Source organism: Coenobita brevimanus, chromosome 92, assembly GCF_032717465.1.
Source record: "Coenobita brevimanus isolate Jiangsu-jjx chromosome 92, ASM3271746v2, whole genome shotgun sequence".
Taxonomy (NCBI): Eukaryota; Metazoa; Arthropoda; class Malacostraca; order Decapoda; family Coenobitidae; genus Coenobita; species Coenobita brevimanus.
The window spans coordinates 23,576,725-23,593,806 of record NC_137045.1 but is presented as its reverse complement, the minus strand read 5'-3'; the positions used below and the strand labels follow the sequence as shown (position 1 = coordinate 23,593,806).

At 43.0% G+C, this 17,082-nt stretch overlaps 1 protein-coding gene across 1 annotated transcript in view; it reads right to left on the bottom strand.

The window, feature by feature from the left end:
- Positions 1-17,082, bottom strand: part of LOC145412140 (phytanoyl-CoA dioxygenase, peroxisomal-like) — a 158,816-nt gene that overhangs the window by 121,725 nt on the left and 20,009 nt on the right. The window contains exon 2 of the mRNA XM_080282073.1: positions 9,194-9,288. Within this exon, the coding sequence (XP_080138199.1) occupies positions 9,194-9,256 (63 nt within the window). The 5' untranslated portion in view covers positions 9,257-9,288. The remainder of the gene's footprint in view (positions 1-9,193; positions 9,289-17,082) is intronic.

Below are 17,082 nucleotides of genomic sequence, written 5' to 3'. Positions count from 1 at the left end.
AGGTCAGGCAGAAACAGATTAGGTATGTGACAGTACTCAAGACCACAAAAAAAATGCACTCCCCTCACCCACCCCGCCATGCTACTCTGGAACTGGGCCTCTGTCAATGAATGTCTACATTTCTTTTTCTCTTGATTGTGTTCATAAACATTTGTTACAACCTTAGACTTTCAAAGGTCCAATACCTAGGGATTATGTTTACAGGGTCACTGACATGATTAGCCTAACCAGTGGAACAGGGGGGTACAAAACAACAATTAACCCTATCAGGTTTCTGGGCCGGCCACATTTTGTCTGTGCTAGAGTCAGCCACTCTCACACTGACCCATATCTTCATGGCGCGACATTTTTCTTTGATCCCACTGTGTGAATACACTTTTCATGATAGAATGTTGGTTGTGGTGTCATTTTAAAGCTGATATAGTTGTTCTTTATTGCAGTATGTTCAAAAATAGAGAATATGTCAAAATGATGAGTTGAAGTTAGGGGAAAACCAAAAATCTTATACCTTGCCATAGAACAATATTCAGCAAAAGAAAAAAAACTAATAAAGCTATGTAAATCTGGCTTCAACCCTGCAAAACTACAATGAATTACCTTTATAATGATATACAGATTATGGTTATTTTTGCATTTTACTGCGCAGTAAAACAAAAGGAAAGAGATGCACATTTTTTTTTTTTTTTTTTTAAACTAATAAAGCTATGTAAATCTGGCTTCAACCCTGCAAAACTACAATGAATTACCTTTATAATGATATACAGATTATGGTTATTTTTGCATTTTACTGCGCAGTAAAACAAAAGGAAAGAGATGCACATTTTTTTTTTTTTAGTCTCAGCTGCATATTCGTTTTGCAGTCTTTTTCTTTGATCGGTCAGTGTAAATACACTATCAACAAGTGGGTTGGTGGAGGGTTAGTGCCCCTCGCCGTAAAACAAATAACTCAAAGTCAAATGGCCACCCCTTACAGGATTATGGCGTCTGGCAATAGACAGATAGATAGATGATAGGATGCTGATTGTGGTTTTACTTTGAAGCTGAATAGTTGTCTTTTATCACAGTATGTTCAAAAAAGGAAAACAAAGAAAATAAAAGTCAAAGCAACGACTTGAATTCATGCAAAAACCAAAAATTTTATACCTTGCTGTAAAATAATATTCTCCAAGAACAATGTGATAAAGAAACAAAGCCATGAGTCAGACCAGCTGTGCAGTACCCACTATGAATAAAGCAACCATTCCGTGACATCACGCTCGAGCCTCTTTGTTATGACGCGTAAATGCGATTTGTGGTGAATATTTTACAGAAGTTTCTTAAAATGATGACTAAAAGCATCATTGGAATCTCTGAGGTTGGATTTGAAATGACGATCAAAATTGTCATCGGAATCCCAAAGGGTTAATTTCATCCTTCAAGTTCACAATGTGTGAGATCATATCATCATCATCATCCGGACCTCCTTTCCCATCCTAGGGCAGGGTGAGAAGTAGCAACATCCAAACTGCCTAAGTTTGCCCAATTCAATGGGCTATGCTTCTATTCACTCATCACTGAAGCCCATGGAATCCTGGCTCCATCAGATAGGCAAAAAAAATTTCACCATGTTCTGTAGCTTCACATATTCATATATATCTCATAGAGTCAATCCAAATGCTGTCACATTAAAATGAGGTGCCAAATCCCTGGTTATGTGCTTCTCCACACAAAATTCATCCAGCCAGCTCAGTTTCTTGTCAGTCCCTTAGCCTCACCAACTTCCATACCTCTCTTTCTCACATACTCAGTCACCATATCCCTCTATCTTCTTCTTGGTCTACCTAAACTCCTCCTCCTACAAATTTGCTTACATATACCTTCTTTATCACTCTATTGTCATCCATTCCCTCCACATGACCACACCATCTCAGTACTCTCTCTTCGATTCTGGTGTCCACAGACTTCCTCACTCTGCATCTATCACAATCACGTTATTCCATATCTTATCCACTCTCTCTACTCCACATACATTCCTCACCAGTCCCATCTCCACTGCTCTTACTCTTGACTTTTCATTTTCATGCTACACCATAGTCTCATGTCCATATGTTAAAGTTGGAACTAACACTCCTTCATGTAAGCCTCATGCAGCAGCAGCAGTCAAGCTTCTGTTTTTTATCAAGGCCTTCATAGCACCAGCTACTTTCCTTCATTGTGTCATTATACTTCCCACCTCTTTTTCACATTTTCTTATCTTTTCTATCACTGTACCCAGGTATTTGAACTCTCTCTCCATTCACTGTAACATCACACTGGGAGTCACCTCTCTCAATAACCATCACTTTACTCTTTTCTACATTTACTCTCAAGGCACGATGCTTACAAACATCTACAAATCTCTGCCCTAGTCTAACAAGCTCTTGTCCAGTACTTGCATGTAGCATTGCATCATCAGCATACAACAAATTTGAAATATTCCATCCATCACCATTCATTACCAGTGCCATCCCTCCCTCCATTACTCATGTTTTTACTTCTCTCATCACCTCATCCATATATATATATATATATATATATATATATATATATATACTGAACAACCATGGGGACATCTCACAACCTTGTTGAACACCCACACTGATCATTTAGATGCTCATTTACCCTTACACATGCCTCACTATCATCATAAAAACTCCTGACAGCAATTTAGATTACCCCATATTCCTCAACATCTCTGATTATGGTTTAGTACTACGTAAGCAATGTTGTTGTTATTATTTTTATTATCATTATTATTATTTTTTTTTTTGAGGGGGAGGGAGAGTAACTTGCCCATGACCCCCCATTAAATACAGCCCTGGATTTTAAGGATATTTTACATAGAATTACATCAACACTGTATAATCAGTTTGACGGGGAGATCCATAATTATCAACTCCTACCGATTAAGGAAAATGTGTTCTATGAAATGAAGTTATCTAATGCTGTGTATTATGGTACTGAAATACACAAACATTACACTGCACCATCTGAAAGGCAATGTTCCATTCCTTCATGGAATAATAATAATAATAATAATAATCCATCCATCCAGTCATCATCCGATCTTATGTTACCCCATTAGGAACGTAGGAACCCAGGGCTAGGCATGTTGGTCCTGACATTTAAGATGAGAGTGACCGGCCTCACTCATCCCTGAGTGGCATTATGTGAGCAATAAACCCCAACCACCCTTTGGATACAAACCTACACAGGCTTAATCCAATTGGAGAACCTTAATTACCCACTAAACCACCGGGCACCAAAATTTGGTTATATGGTTACCACCCACCACTGTAAATGGTTTCCTGGTGGACAGGGAACCATTTGGCATGTCACTCAGTGTAAAGCCACCCACAGGCAGAAGGAAGAGGAAAGAATGACGGAAAGAAAGACAAAAATGGGGGTGTAGTGTCACCCATAGGCAGAAGAATAAGGAAAGAATGGAGGAAAGACAGAAAAGGAAGGATGAAAGAGAGGAAAAAGCAGGCACCCAAAGCAGCACTACATCGAGTGACTGGATGGTGAGCGCCCCCACCTACCACTAATAATAATAATAATAAATAATAATAATAATAATACAGCAGTCCCTCATTTATTCATCTTTGCATTACCTGACATACTGGTACGTCATTATCTGTCCATGCAAAAATATGTGGCTGAATTAAAGCATTATCTGTCTTTACCTGTATATCCATTACTGTGCACGGAAACTGAAGTTTTCAAACTGCCCCCTGCTCCCTGCAATGCAACTGATGATTCCTGGTCATTACAATGCTAACTCAGTTATGATGCCTCAGTACCCATCAAGTACAGTAATTACTCGTGTATGCAGACCTGCATTATCCATACCTTGACATTTTCCGAACCTTCATATCGGATAATGAACAAAATTAACAAATAATAAATACGTGAAAGAAAGAAACTTTAATTTCACATGCGTGGCGAAATTTGCGTGGTGGCCGGTAGGTGGCAGAACAAATCAAAACAATAACCAGCTGCTCCTATACCTAAGGCTGGGAAAGTCAGGGAAGCCTTTGAGACTCTCACTGAGTACTATGAGCACCCAAATGCTATACCATCCTTCCAAAAGGCCGCAAGCTCCCTCTGAGAACTTCGTGACCTGTTCATCAGAAATCTGAGCAAGTGGGCATTCAAGTAAACAACAATCTGCACCTTTTTCTAGCCGACCACTCCTGTAACATCACCTTCACCATTGCTTACACCATCATGCAGCCAACCATCCACCTCTACAGCACCTCATCCAATCACAATACCCATGAATGTCGACAACAGTAAGGATGAGGTTACGGAGACAGGCTTGTAAATTGGTGAGTAATGTCTATCTATCTATCTATCTATCTATTGCCAAACGCCTCAATCCCATTCGGGGTGGCCACAAACAAATCACCTCCACATCGCCCTATCCCCCGCCATTTCACTGCCCTGCTCCCAACTAACACCCCCCTCTCTCATATACCACCCCATCCCTCCATCTCATCCTCGGCCTCCCCCTCCCTCTTCCCCCCTCCACCACACTCACATACACTATCTTCGTCAGTCTTTCACCCTCCATCCTCTCCACATGGCCAAACCACCTCAGTGTATTCCTCATAACACTTCCTATCACATCCACATCCACACCACAACGCTCCTTTATATCTTCATTTGTCAGCATGTCTTTCCATGTGACTCCACAGGCTCCTCTTAAATAACTCATTTCCACTGCTCTCACTCTTGACTTGTGTCCTGCCGCAACGTCGAAGCTTCACTTCCATATGTTAGAGTTGGTATCACAATACTGTCATGTAGTAACTCTCACTTCCATGCTCACTTCCCTGCTTCTTTTCATTGCTTTCAAGGAACCAGCAACCTTTCTTCCTTGCTGTACCCTTTCAAGCACTTCACCTTCAAAACCTCCATCCTAACTCATCACACTACCCAAGTACTTAAACGTACTCACATTTTCCAATTCCTCACCACCCAACCTCACTATACATTCACTGACTTCACCTCTCTCAAAGACCATCACTTTACTCTTCCCTATATTCACCTTTAGATTCCGTTTCTTACACACTCTCCCAAACTCATCCACCAAGCCTTGAAGCTCACCTTCGTCTTCACTCAACAACACAGTATCATCTGCAAACAACAATACATGGAGTTTCCAAACACTACCCTCTCTCATCAGGGCCACTCCAACATCCACTACCCTACCTTGTACCTCTTTTATTACCCCATCCATGTACAGATTGAACAACCATGGAGACATGACACATCCCTGTTTCAACCCAACCTTCAAAGAGAAAAATTCACTCAGTTCACCATCCACACACACTGCAGCCTTAGCACCATCATACATACTCTTCACAGCATTCAACAACTTCCCATCTACTCCATATATTCTTGATACTTTCCACAATCCTTGTCTATCCACCCTGTCATATGCTTTCTCCAAATCCATGAAAGCCGCATACAACTTCTTTCCCTTCTCTAGAAACTTTTCCACCAAAGATCTAAGAATGAATATCTGATCCACACAACCTCTTCCCTTCCTAAAGCCTCCCTGTACTTCTCCAACTAATTCCTCTGTTCTTTCTCCAACTCTGTCAATAAGTATCCTACCATACACTTTTCCTATTATACTAAGAAGACAAATGCCCCTATGATTACCACACACTTCTTTTTCCCCTTTTCCTTTGTACAAGGGAATAATTATACCTGACTTCCAATCCTCCGGGACTCTACCTTCCTCCCAGGCCAATATGCACATTTTCCATATCCATTCTACTACTATCTCTCCCCCATGCTTCAGCATTTCTTCACACACGCCATCAATTCCTGGGGCTTTCCCCAATTTAACTTTCTTCGTTGCTTCCACAACTTCTATCCGACTGATTTCTTCCTGTCTTCTCACTTCCCTCCTCCTCCCAGCCATTCCCCAGCCACTTATACTTACATTATTTCCATCCTCTACATTCAACAATAACTTAAAGTGTTCTCTCCATCTGCTCACTTTTTCTCCTTTCTCCACTAGTAATCTATCATTTTTATCTTTCACTCCCCTGCCAACTTCACTTCAACCCGGTCTTACTCTTTTCACCTCTTTCCAGAACATTTTCTTACAGTCCCTCCACTTTACACTCAAGTTCCTTACACATTCCTCATCCGCTCTCTTCTTACTCTCTCTTACTAATCTTTTCACCTCTCTCTTTCTACATATAACTCTCTCTTCCGCCTCTCAACTTCTTCCATGCCCCTATATCTCATCCATTCATTGTATGCTTTCTTCTTTTGTGCCACAGCCTATCTCACCTCTTCATTCCACCACACTGTTCCTTGCACACCCCTCCGTCTTCTCTTCATCCCACACACCACATCACATGCTGCACATATTTCTTCTTCCACGTCCCCAATCTGCTCCAATTCATATGTGCCCAATCATTCCTCCACTTCTCTATTATACTCTGCCTTTTTCTCATCCTCTTGTAAACTTTCCACTCTCCTTACAAATACTCCTTCTTCCCCTCCTTCCCTTCTTCTATTTCTCCATCCTAATTTGATCTTGATTCTGGCCACCACCAAATAGTGGTCAGAAAGTCCACTCCCCCAACATCTATACACTCTTGCATCCATTACACATTTTCGCATCCTTTCATCCACACCCACATAATCAATCACTGCCTTCCTTTCATTCAGTTCACCACCCACCCTTCTCATCACTCTCCATGTATACCTGTGGATCATTTTGTGCCTGAAGAGGGTATTGGCTATCACCAACCCCCTCCCAGCACAAATGTCCACTAACGCACTGCCATTCTTATCTATCTCAGCAGGCACACCCCACTCACCGACTATTCCATCCACCTTCACATTCCCTACTTTACCATTCATATCACCGATCAAAAACACTCTCTCATTCCTTCCAAACTTTTCCATGCACACTTCTACATTTGTCCAGAACTCTTCTCTCACTCTGCTTGCACGATCTTGCGTTGGCGCATACACACACACACAATCGCCCACATTTGCATTCCAACTTTCAATCTTACCCACACAGCCCTTGACCCAACTGATCCATACTCTCTTATGCTCTTCTTCCATCTTTTACTCACAACTATACATACTCCTTTTGCCCTCTCAATCTCACCTACTCCTGCACATATACCCCATCCATACTCCCATTCTCTCACACTCTCACCTCTCCATTTAGTTTCAGTTATTCTGCAAACATCAACTTTCGCACTCTCAAGCACTTGGACAGTCTCTCTCTCCTTCACCTCATCATTCGCTCCCCTTACATTCCATGTTCCGATTACCATGTCCTTTGTCCAGTCCTTGGTCGTCATCTTTTGGTCAGTCCTTGTCCGAGGCTTATTGTTTGTCTTTTTAGTTAGTTGTTTTCCAGAGTGGGGCACTAACCCTTCGCCAACCCTTTTAGTCGCCTTTTACGACAAGCAGGGATATTGGGTCCATTTCTAACAAGGACTTGACTTAGCATGAGACTTTATAGGGGTTGGGAGGAAAGTACAGTACAGCATTAACCATCAGGATACATTATCCGGCAGAGGAATGGCTTAATTAAGATTGATGTATGGGAGATTACTGTAACAATAAAATACAGTACAGTAAACCCTTATTATACGATGCCTCATTGTACGATATTTCGCTTAAACAATGTCAAAATTTTAGTACCCTATGCCCATTATACAATGGGAACGATTTGCAACAACGATGGATTATCCAAGGCTCAGTGAACAGCGAATGTGCAAACGCAACAAAAATGTCCTCACACTGTTGGCATTAGACCACACACACTTGTCCACCGGTCCAGCCTCATTAGCTAGCCCTGCCCAGCCAGCCAGCCCTGCCCAGCCAGGCAGTTCTGACAGTGATGAGTGAGGGCTGTGAGTCCCTGTGACTGTGAGGCCGAGTCGGGACAATTTGCCGTCAGGACGATTCCCCATCATTTATTTACGTATCAGTTTATTTAGCAAGTACACTAGTTTTTTAATCATGTAAGTTATAAAAGTGATGGTGGTTTATTGTTTATATAGTAAATGTAAAATATGGCATCATATCACGGGCATTAAATGAAAAATAATAATATATTGAAACGTTAATCAGCTGATTTATGATCGATCCTTCATCTTAGCATAAGGCTACATACGAGACAGTGGCATTTATATAAATGCCTAATTACCTTAAGTGAACGATCGACATACTTTGGAATTAAACAAATAATCTTCATGTTACGTCTATATAAATGTTTTGGGATATTTCGCCATCAAGTCAATTCGCCATCATAACAATAACAAGGCAATTCGCCATCAGGACTTTTCGTCGTCAGGATGATTCCCCGTCATTTATTTTCATATCAGTTTATTTAGGAAGTATACTAGTTTTTTAGTACTGTACTTGTACCTCTTCAAAGTCGTTTTAAAATATACCCAGGATGTTGTAGTACCAATGGAAATTAATGAAAACAGCTGTGGGTGATGCTAGAACATAATTCAAAGTCAACTACAGCAAGGTAGAAACAAGTTAAATATTGTCTAAAAGTGCAACTTACAAATGATATCCAAAGCCAATGCTATTGAATGAAAATAGACTTTGATAGATCCCCCTGAGAATTAGTTATTAAAGTATCAGTTAATCAGTAATAAGTATATTTATAGAATGACGGGGAATTGTCCTGACGGGGAACGTCCATATTATGACGACGAATTGTCGACTTCATGGCGAATTGTCTAGGAACCAAATAAACAAACGTTGCTTGCTTCAGTAAAGGTAAAATCTACTGTATACTGTAGTTTTCATGCTTTTTTCTCTTTATTCACTATTAATGTGTTACTTTAAATGTTTAATCCATCCATCCATCCATTGCCAGACGCCATGTTTAAACATAAGGATATTTCATGTATGTGAGAGTTTAGGCACGTCTGGGAACATATCCCCATTGACTCCATGTTATAATGGGATTTCTATACGATGGATTGCTTTACGATGGGGTTTTCAGGAACGGAACCCCATTGTATAATGAGGGTTTACTGTAATAATAAAAAAACAAAAACAAAACACACAAGCTGAAAACACCATCCACTTCACCTGATGCTTCACATTACTCCTAAAAGGTATGGTAGTTAGTTAATAACTCCGCATACTAAAAGGATACAACACAAGGCTGAGATGGGCGGCCAAGGTGACCCAGAATGACCTTCATACGATCCTGGGCCATAGTGGAGCAGGTGGTGGCACCAACTTTATGGTCTGCAAGAAAAACACAAATACCCGGTATAGCATATTGTTGGTATATGTAACATACAGTACAGTATATTACATTACAATGAACATCATACACATATGTCTAATGGCAAGTAGGATACTTATTTCTGCTTAGAATACCATATAACTAATATGAGAATGACAGTGAAATACAGTAGACAGTACATGTATACCAGTAACTTCAAGTAAACATATTGCATTGCACAGATATATACAGTACACAGTACAGGTACTGCACATACAAACTACAACAAATCTACTAGTTAGCATTGATTAAAATCAACATAATCATATCACCTCGTACTACTGTCCCCAGAAATTCAGAACAATGGTGTAAAGTACTACTAAATCACCAGAATGAGGGTACTGCAGCAAACTCAGTGTGATAAGTACAAATGATAAGTATGGATGTCATATCATAGGTACAGAGGTCACTGATATGGTCAATAATCCCACCTCTTGACAAACAAACTCATCGCCTTCTAGTGATAAAATCACCTGGAATATAAATATTTCTACAAATTATTACCTCCTTCAGCCTACTGATATACCATATACACACACACACAACATACACACAGGATTTGTCCAATATTGTAACTGGATCAGACAACCCTGCCATACTGGACAAATAATAATCATAAACCTTATGGGGAAAATTATTTAGATAGGTCCATCCATCCATCATCCAATCTTATGTTGCCCCAAGCGAAGCGTTAGAGTCGGGGGCTAAGCAAGTTGGTCCTGACATTTAAGATGAGACTAACCAGCCTCACTCATTCCTGAGTGGCATTACGTGAGCAATAAACTCCAACCACCCCCTGGATATAAACTTACACTGGCTCAGACTGAAGCACTGTAATTGCTCACTAAACCACCAGGTGCCATAATTTGGTTATATGGTTACCACCCATCATAGTAAATGGTTTCCTGGTGTACAGGAAACCATTTAGCTTGTCGCTTAGTGTTGAGTCACCCACAGGCAGAAGGATGAGGAAAGAATGAATGAGAGAAAGATGGAAGAGGGAGTGTAAAGATAAGACAAGACTAATTTAAGCAACATGAAACCCTTGTGTGTTGTTAACAACTAGGCAGGCACAAAAAAATTACACTTTGGCATGATCAGTAAGGGCAAGAAGTACCCCACCTAAAAAAAAAATATAAAAGAAAATAATGTCCAAAACACTATTATGGTGTTAACACATCAGTGTGCACAAGGAGATGGACACTGTGATATCACCTCTCCCAGCCAATGCATGTTCTTACTGTCTGTGGCACCTCTCAACTTCCCAAAATTGCAGATCCTCCCCCTCACCCTACACTCCTCAGATTTCATGCACATATGGGAGCAAACCATACTAAGTTTACTGCGCTAAACTTTTTTTTTTTTTTTTTTTTTTAAGAATATTTTGAACATCCTCCATACTAAAGGCAATTAGTATTAAAGAAACATGTGTTGGACACGAGATCTATCTGTCCACAGCCAGATGCCACATTCCTCTAAAGGGTAACCATTTCTCTTTGAGTTAGTGGTTTTAAGGGAAGGGGTGCTAACTCTCCCCCAATCTGTTTCTTCATATGTAGGGAACATGTATGGGTTGGTTATATGATTACCACCCAGAACTGTAAATGGTTTCCTGGCTTACAGGAAACCACTAGGCTGTCACTCAATGTAAAGCCACCTGAAAAGGAAAGATGAGTAATAGAATGTGACAGGAAAGATGAGGGAAATAGGAAGAAAGGAGAGCTGACACACACACACACACAAAAATTATAAAGGTGAAGGAAAAAGTAGCCAGTACTGCATCATGTGAGTGGATGATGGGCACCACCACCTACCACAATATAACTACATATATATATATATATATATATATATATATATATATATATATATATATATATATATATATATATAACTATATAACTATATATATATATAACTATATAACTATATATATATATATATATATATATATATATATATAGAGATATATACATATATAACTATATAACTATATATATATATACATAATCTATACTGTACTGTATATACATATACAGTAATCACTCCAATATCCGACGTAATAGAGCCATAGGTAGGTCCGGTTATTGGTTTTGTCCGGATATTGGGCCCCAGCTTATGGACTTGTACTTATGGACCCTAACTCAGAGAAACACCTATACAACTCCCTCTGAACATGCATAGCACCAATTTAAGACCCAAATCACACCAATAAGGCACATAAATGACTGAAATAAATGCAAAAGAAACATAAAATGAGGGTTTAGAAGTATGTTCATACATTAATAAACATTCTGGTACTTATGGACCCTAACCTAGCCTAACTCAGAAAAACACATTCCTTCTGCACATGCATAGCTACTAACACCCTATTCACACCGATAAAGGACATTAAAGAGTGAAATGAGCTAAGTATAGTAGGGAAAAAAGTACAGTATGAAACATTCTGGCTACTTAGAGCAAGTCCCTGGCCACCTCGATGAGTAACCGCCTCCTCTCAGACTCTGACAGTAAGAACGATTTCCTGAAGCACTTGCAGTACACTGTTCCTGAAGTCTTGCACTGAACTTAGTCAATAACACACAGAAGTCCGTTCTCTTCACAGTGTGCACTTTTGTCTAAATAATGCTCCATTGTAACTTAGTGTTGCACTTTAACTTTTCCCATTTTTTTTTACTTTTCCAAAGCCAAAACAAACAAGTCTATTTACGTTACATTTTTTTTTCTACTCTTTTCTCTCACAACTTTAAATCCTTAACACAACACATTGTTTTTTTCACTGCACAACATTCAAAATTCCTGTGTGGTCTAGTGGAGAAGTTATTGCTGTTTATTCACTGTCAGAGTCCGAGAGTATCACTGGCAGGCGACCTAGGGGTGCATCGCTGGGTCGTGGTGATGGCGTACCCACTGCAGAGGACTCTGAAGACAGCTGCAAACTCACGTCGAGCGGTGACTCCACCGTGGCTGATGTGCTGGGCTGTGACTCAGAGCATGAGGGCCTGTCTTGGGGAGGCAACGGAGTGGAGCCAGGGCTGGGCACAGCGGGGGTCACGGGCCTGAAGAAACTGTCAATGGTTGATTGACGCAATGACCGACGATTCTGACGATTGATAATGCGCTGCCTGAAAGCATGCACTTCCTCCACGAGTCCCAAGGGCCCCATCTCCCTGTCGCAGTCCGGGTGTTCCAGGTAGTCTAGGATGAACTCTAGATGTTCCCGGAGTGCGCTCAGCTTGGGGATGGCTGGAGTAGTGTCCTGCTGAGAGGAGTCCGCATCATCGTCGCCTTCAGCGTCGGAATCTTCAAGTTCGGTACTGACACCAGCAACCGAAGACGCAATCTCGATATCAGACAACGTCTGATACCCAGGATCGCCCTCGTCGTCATCCAACCACTCACGAACATCGTCCACATCAACATCGTCGCTGTGCGTACATAGACGTGCAAGGAAGACATCAACGTCAAACCCTAGAAAATCGTACTCCACACCCGTTCCGAGAAGCAGACGAGACCAACCATTTTCAAGAGTTTTGACAGGGACTTCCTTCCATGCACTAGCCCAGTTGTACAGCGCAGACTTGATGTTGTATCAGCGAAGGTTTTCCAAGGTCCGCTTGCCTCGTGTGTCCCGTCCCTCCCTGCACTCGTCTTCGTCCTCGAGAACAACCATCACCTCGTCCAGGAACTTCCGACGGTATAGGCGCTTTGTTGCCATGATCACTCCTTGGTCCATGGGGTGAATGAGAGCAGTCGTATTAGGTGGCAGAAACATGCACCTAATACGGCCATTTTCAGCAACCAAGTCCTTGTCGCACGGATGGGCAGGTGCATTGTCGAGTAGAAGGAGAGCCTTTACCTGGTCGCGCCGGATTCCCAGTGTCTTCGTCTGGTAATGGATGACCTCCTTGACGAAGTGACGGTGAAACCAGTCTTTGAAGATCACAGCTGTGAACCATGCCTTCAAAGAATGGTACCAGACGACAGGAAGGACATCCATCACCCCACGAAGGCACCGAGGCTGCTTTGCGCGGCCAACAACAACAGGCTTAAGCCGGTGCATGCCGTTAGCACTGGTACAACACAAAGCAGATATCCGTTCCTTGGAAAGCTTGCGGCCAGGTACGGTACACGCTTCTCCGTCTCCTCAACTAGAGTGTTCGTTGGCAGCGAGCGATAGAATAGGCCAGTTTCGTCAGAGTTGTAGACTTGACTGAGAGTTAGGCCCTCCCTGTCAATCAAGCCCTTCACCTTGTGCCAAAACTCGTCAACTCCATCCTCGTTAGCGTCCAATGCTTCGCCATGTGCTTTACGGTTGGTAAGGCCATGTCGCAACTTGAACGCGAAGAGCCAACCCTCGGATGCCTTGAAGTCTAGGGCGTCGTGAAGCCTGGCGAACTTCTCAGCAGCAGCCTTCAGCTCCGTTCCACGTACCATCACACCAGCAGCACGTTGTTGTCGATACCAAATCAACGTGGAGCGGTCGATTTCTGCAAACTTGGGGGTAAACATAACCTTCCTTTCCACGTTGCATTTGCTTCTCAATGAGAAGTCAGCCGTGTACTGCATGAGTTTGTCTCGGAACCTCTTGATATCGAACAAAGTAGACCGGGCCAGGTTGAACTCGCGAAGAATGCGGAAAGAAGACCAACCCGCATCCACTTTCTCCAACATCTCCCTCTTCTTCTCCAGAGTCAACACCACTCTCTTCCTTTACTCAGGTGGCGGGGCCATCATCACACACACTAATAAGAGGCCCGAGAGCAGGAGGAGTGCCTGCAGCATGTAGGGCACCACCACAAAAGCGATCATGTGGGCAGCCATTACGACGAGTGTGCACTCACGGTGAGAGACAGGCGGGAAGTGGGGAGGATGCAGCGGCGCTCTATCGGACGTCGGAGGAATGACGCGCCAAAATAATGCTCTCCCGCGGCGAGCGTGGTAAGTTCAATTTACGAACGGGAATTTTTTTTTTTTTTTTTTTTTTTTTGGGGGGGGGGGGTGGTGGTGGGGGGTTTCGGACCATTTTGGGAATGTTGGATCCCAGGATGATTATGTTCGGGTAGTGGGGATGTTCGGTTATTGGGCGTTCGGATATTAGAGTGATTACTGTATATATTTATATGCAGTATATACTGTACACATATATATACAGTAATCACTCCAATATCCGGATCAATAGAGCCATCGGTAGGTTCGGATATTGGTTTTGTCCGGATATTGGGCCCCAGCTTATGGACTTGTACTTACGGACCCTAACACAGAGAAACACCTATACAACTCCCTCCGGACATGCATAGCACCTATTTAACACCCAAATCACACCAATAAGGCACATAAATGACTGAAATAAATGCCATAGACACATAAAATGTGGGTTTAGAAGTATGTTCATACATTAATAAACATTCTGGTACTTATGGACTCTAACCGAACCTAACCTAACCGAACCTAACCGAACTCTGAAAAACACATTCCTACTGCACATGCATGAGGTAAGTTTAATATGGAAAGAAGTACAGTATGACACTTTCTGGTAAGTATAGTATGGGAAAAAATACAATATGAAACATTCTGGTAAATATAGTATGGAAAATAGTACAACATGAAACATTTTGGCTACTTACAGCAAGTCCCTGGCCACCTCGATGAATAACCGCCTCCTCTCGGACTCTGACAGTAAGAACGATTTCCTGAAGCACTTGCACTACACTCTTCCTGAAGTCTTGCACTGAACTTAGTCACTAACACACAGAAGTCCGTTCTTTTCACAGTGTTCACTTTAGTCCAAATAATGTTCCATTAAATTTAAGTGTTGCACATTAACTTTTCCCAAGTTTTTTTAAGTTTCCAAAGCCAAAACAAAGAAGGTTAGTTACGTTAAATTTCTTTTCTACTTAGTCTTTTCTCCCAACTTGAAAACCTTAACACAACACACCGTTTTTTTCACTGCACAACACTCAAAATTCCCGTGTGGTCTAGTGGAGAAGTTCTTGCTGTTTATTCACTGTCAGAGCCCGAGAGTATCACTGGCAGGCGTCCAAGGGGTGCATCGGTGGGTAGTGGTGATGGCGAACCGACTACAGAAGACTCTGAAGACAGCCGCAAACTCACGTCGAGCGGTGACTCCACTGTAGCTGATGTGCTGGGCTGTGGCTCGGAGCATGAGGGCCTGTCTTGGGGAGGCAACGGAGTGGAACCAGGGCTTGGCACAGCGGGGTCACGGGCCTGAAAAACTGTCAATCGTTGACTGACGCAAGGACTGACGATTCTGGCGATTGATGATGCGCTGCCGGAAAGCACGCACTTCCTCCACGAGTCCCAAGGGCCCCATCTCCCTGTCGCAGTCCGGGTGTTCCAGGTAGTCTAGGACGAACTCTAGATGTTCCCGGAGTGCGCTCAGCTTGGGGATGGCTGGAGTAGTGTCCTGCTGGGCGGAGTCTGCATCATCATCGCCTTCGTCGTCGGAATCTTCAAGTTCAGGACTGACACCAGCAACCGAAGACGCGATCTCGATATCAGACAACGTCTGATACCCAGGATCGCCCTCGTCGTCGTCCAACCACTCACGAACATCGTCCACATCAACATCGTCGCCGTGCGTACGTAGCCGTGCATGGAAGTCATCCACGTCAAACCCTAGGAAATCGTACTCCACATCTGTTCCGAGAAGCAGACGAGACCAACCATTTTCAAGAGTTTTCACAGGGACTTCCTTCCATGCACTAGCCCAGTTGTACAGCGCAGACTTGATGTTGTAGCGGCGAAGGTTTTCCAAAGTCCGCTTGCCTCGAGTGTCACGTCCTTCCCTGCGCTCGTCCTCGTCCTCGAGAACCACCATCACCTCGTCCAGGAACTTCCGACGGTACAGGCGCTTTGTTGCCACGATCACTCCTTGGTCCATTGGTTGAATGAGAGCAGTCGTATTAGGTGGCAGAAACATGCACCTAATACGGCCATTCTCAGCAACCAAGTCCTTGTCGCACGGGTGGGCAGGTGCATTGTCGAGGAGAAGGAGAGCCTTTACCTGGTCGCGAGGAATTCCCAGTGTCTTCGTCTGGTAATGTATGACCTCCTTGACGAAGTGATGGTGAAACCAGTCTTTGAAAATCACAGCTGTGAACCATGCTTTCAAAGAATGGTACCATACGACAGGAAGGACATCCATCACCCCACGAAGGCACCGAGGCTGCTTTGCACGGCCAACAATAACGGGCTTAAGCCGGTGCATGCCGTTAGCATTGGCACAACACAAAGCAGATATCCGTTCCTTAGAAAGCTTGCGGCCAGGTACACGCTTCTCCGTCTCATCGGCGAGAGTGTTCGTTGGCACCGAGCGATAGAATAGGCCAGTTTCGTCAGCGTTATAGACTTGACCGAGAGTGAGGCCCTCCCTGTCGATCAAGCCTTTCACCTTGTGCCGAAACTCGTCCACTCCATCCTCGTTAGCGTCCAATGCTTCGCCATGTGCTTTACGGTTAGTAAGGCCATGTCGCAACTTGAACGCGAAGAGCCAACCCTCGGATGCCTTGAAGTCTAGGGCGTCGTGAAGCCTTGCAAACTTCTCAGCAGCAGCCTTCAGCTCCGTTCCACGTACCATCACACCAGCTGCACGTTGCTGTCGATACCAAATCAACGTGGAGCGGTCGATCTCTGCATACTTGGGAGTAAACATAACCTTCCTCTCCACGTTGCGTTTGCTTCTCGACGAGAAGTCAGCCGTGTACTGCATGAGCTTGTCTCGGGAACGCTTG